The 2256-nt window shown below is 47.3% G+C and overlaps 1 protein-coding gene across 1 annotated transcript; it reads right to left on the reverse strand.

The window, feature by feature from the left end:
* Positions 1 to 19: 19 nt before the first annotated feature.
* LOC109863340 lies at positions 20 to 833 on the reverse strand (the record flags this gene model as incomplete). The annotated part of the gene is made up of 1 exon (XM_020443591.1): positions 20 to 833. A coding segment is annotated over exon 1 (814 nt), but the record flags the coding sequence as incomplete, so codon positions are not given.
* Positions 834 to 2256: the final 1423 nt, after the last annotated feature.

A 2256-nucleotide genomic window follows, 5' to 3' on the forward strand; every position in this document is an offset into this window, starting at 1 on the left:
AGTAGTTCTTTGGTCTTACCTGGCAATGGCTGAGTCATCAGGGCCTTAGCTTGGCGGCAGCTCTTCAGTATCTCCCAAGAGATCCTGTGCTCCCTTTTCAGCCGGTCCCTGATATGGTTTTTCCCTGTCGCAAAGGGAACTCCAACTTTCTGGCAGACTGGTTCCTTCAAGGTTCCCAGTTTTGCCAGACTATCAGCCATTTCATTTCCTTGGATACCTTGGTGGCCAGGTACCCAGACAAGCGTGATGTTGTTTTGCTCGCCCAATTTGTTTAGAGCCTGCATGCAGTCCCAAACCACTAAAGATTCAGTGGTGGTCTTGGCAAGAGCTCCTATGGCTGCTTTGCTATCTGTATAGATATTGATCCTCCGAGTTTTTGTCTCTCTTGAGAGTAGGAGTCTTGCACATTCCAGAATGGCCAGGACTTCCGCTTGAAAGACCGTGGCCAATTTACCCAGAGAGAAAAACTCTCTGTGATTTGATCCTGGACAGTAGATGCTTGCTCCATAGCAGCCGTTTGCTCCAGATCCATCAGGAAACCATGCATGAGTGCNCGGCTGGATCTGAAGATTTTTATTTTTCCAGTCCGCCCTGGTGGTCAAGTTTATGGAGAACGCCTTGTCCACTTGGCGTATTCTGGATATTCTATCTTGCTTTAAGGTAAAGGGAGGTTTGTGAAAAAACTCGAGCCTAGTATGACCTACACCGAAATCTCTCCACTCCCCCTGACACCTTAGTCTATATGCTGTGAGTTTGGCAGCGCTGATGATGGTCAATCTTAGAAGTGGAATGCAGAGTGCCACTTCCAGCGTTTCTGTTGGTGTCGTTCTCATAGTCCCTACCGCAGCCCTCAAGTAATTACCTTGTAGGCTTTTTAGTAGGTTCTTTGATTCCATCTTTTCCACTCTAGGCCACCAAACAACAGCAGCATACGTTAACCTCGGTACAAGTATCGCTTTGTATATCCATAGGGCAGTATTTAGTTTAATACCTCAGGATTTTCCGATTGCTTTTCTACACGCCCAATACGAGGCGTAGAATTTAGATCTCTTTATATCGAGATGTGTTTTCCAATTCAGTTTGGTGTCTAGGTGGATTCCCAAATATTTTACTGACTGGACGTATTCTACATCTTCTCGCCAGAGTCTAAGCGGCTCAATAGCTTCAGGTTTGTATTTCCTGGTGAAAATCATGGCCTTGGTCTTTAGTGGATTAGCCCTAAGTCCTTTTGATTGACACCAGTTTTGCATGATCTTAAGGACTTTCTGCATAGTCTCCTTAAGTGTTGAGAGAAAACTACCCCGCACTATAATAGCCACGTCATCAGCGTAGCCAAAGACGAGAAAGCCTTTCTTCTGTAATTCTTGTAGAAGTTCATCCGCGACCAGACACCAAAGCAAGGGAGATAAAACTCCTCTCTGTGGGCATCCTTTTGCGGGGAAACCATGCACACTTGAGTCCCCATGATTGGCAGTCAGGGTTCTTCCTGTTAGCATGCTTTGTGTCCAATCTGCTAGAGCAGCGGGAATGTGATGCCCGGTCATTGCTTCCCTTATGACATCATATGAGGTGCTATCGAAAGCTCCCTCTATGTCCAGAAAGACGCCTAGGGCATATCCCTTTGCTTCCAACTGCACTTCGACTCCGCCCACAAGATGGTGCAAGGCAGTATCTGTTGATCTGCNCTCTCTGTAGGCGTACTGAGCCGGAGACAGCGGATGTGCTAGCAGAGGGCCAATTTTCAGATATCTATCAACCAGTCTCTCCAGTGTTTTCAGTACAAAGGAAGTGAGATTGATCGGTCTAAAGTCTTTGGCTGCTATATGGCCATTTCTACCAGGCTTGGGTATAAAGACTACTCTTGTGCCACCCCAAGCCTGGGGGACGTGTCTTAGGGCTATGCTAGCCCTGAAGATTTTTGTGAGTGGACCTATGAGAATCCGCAGCTTTTCTTGGAGAAGAACCGGGTAGATTCCATCTGGTCCAGGTGATTTATAGGGAGAGAAGGTCTTAACAGCCCACTCAACTCCCTTTGGACAAACAACCTCAGCTGCCAGACGCCAGTCCCTGGGTTTATATTCCCTAGGCTTCGGTCGGCAGGGTTGTATGTTATGATCAAAACCTGGGAAGTGGACTTCCATTAGATGTTTCAATGTGTCCGTTGCCTCTTCAGTGACATTCCCCGTTGGAAGCTTGAGACAGCCTAATTGGGGACGGTGGTCCAAGCTGAGGATTCTGTGAAGCCTGGATGCCTCC

Source organism: Pseudomyrmex gracilis, unplaced genomic scaffold (genome assembly GCF_002006095.1).
Source record: "Pseudomyrmex gracilis isolate BER0280 unplaced genomic scaffold, ASM200609v1 scaffold_4283, whole genome shotgun sequence".
In the NCBI taxonomy this organism is placed as follows: domain Eukaryota; kingdom Metazoa; phylum Arthropoda; class Insecta; order Hymenoptera; family Formicidae; genus Pseudomyrmex; species Pseudomyrmex gracilis.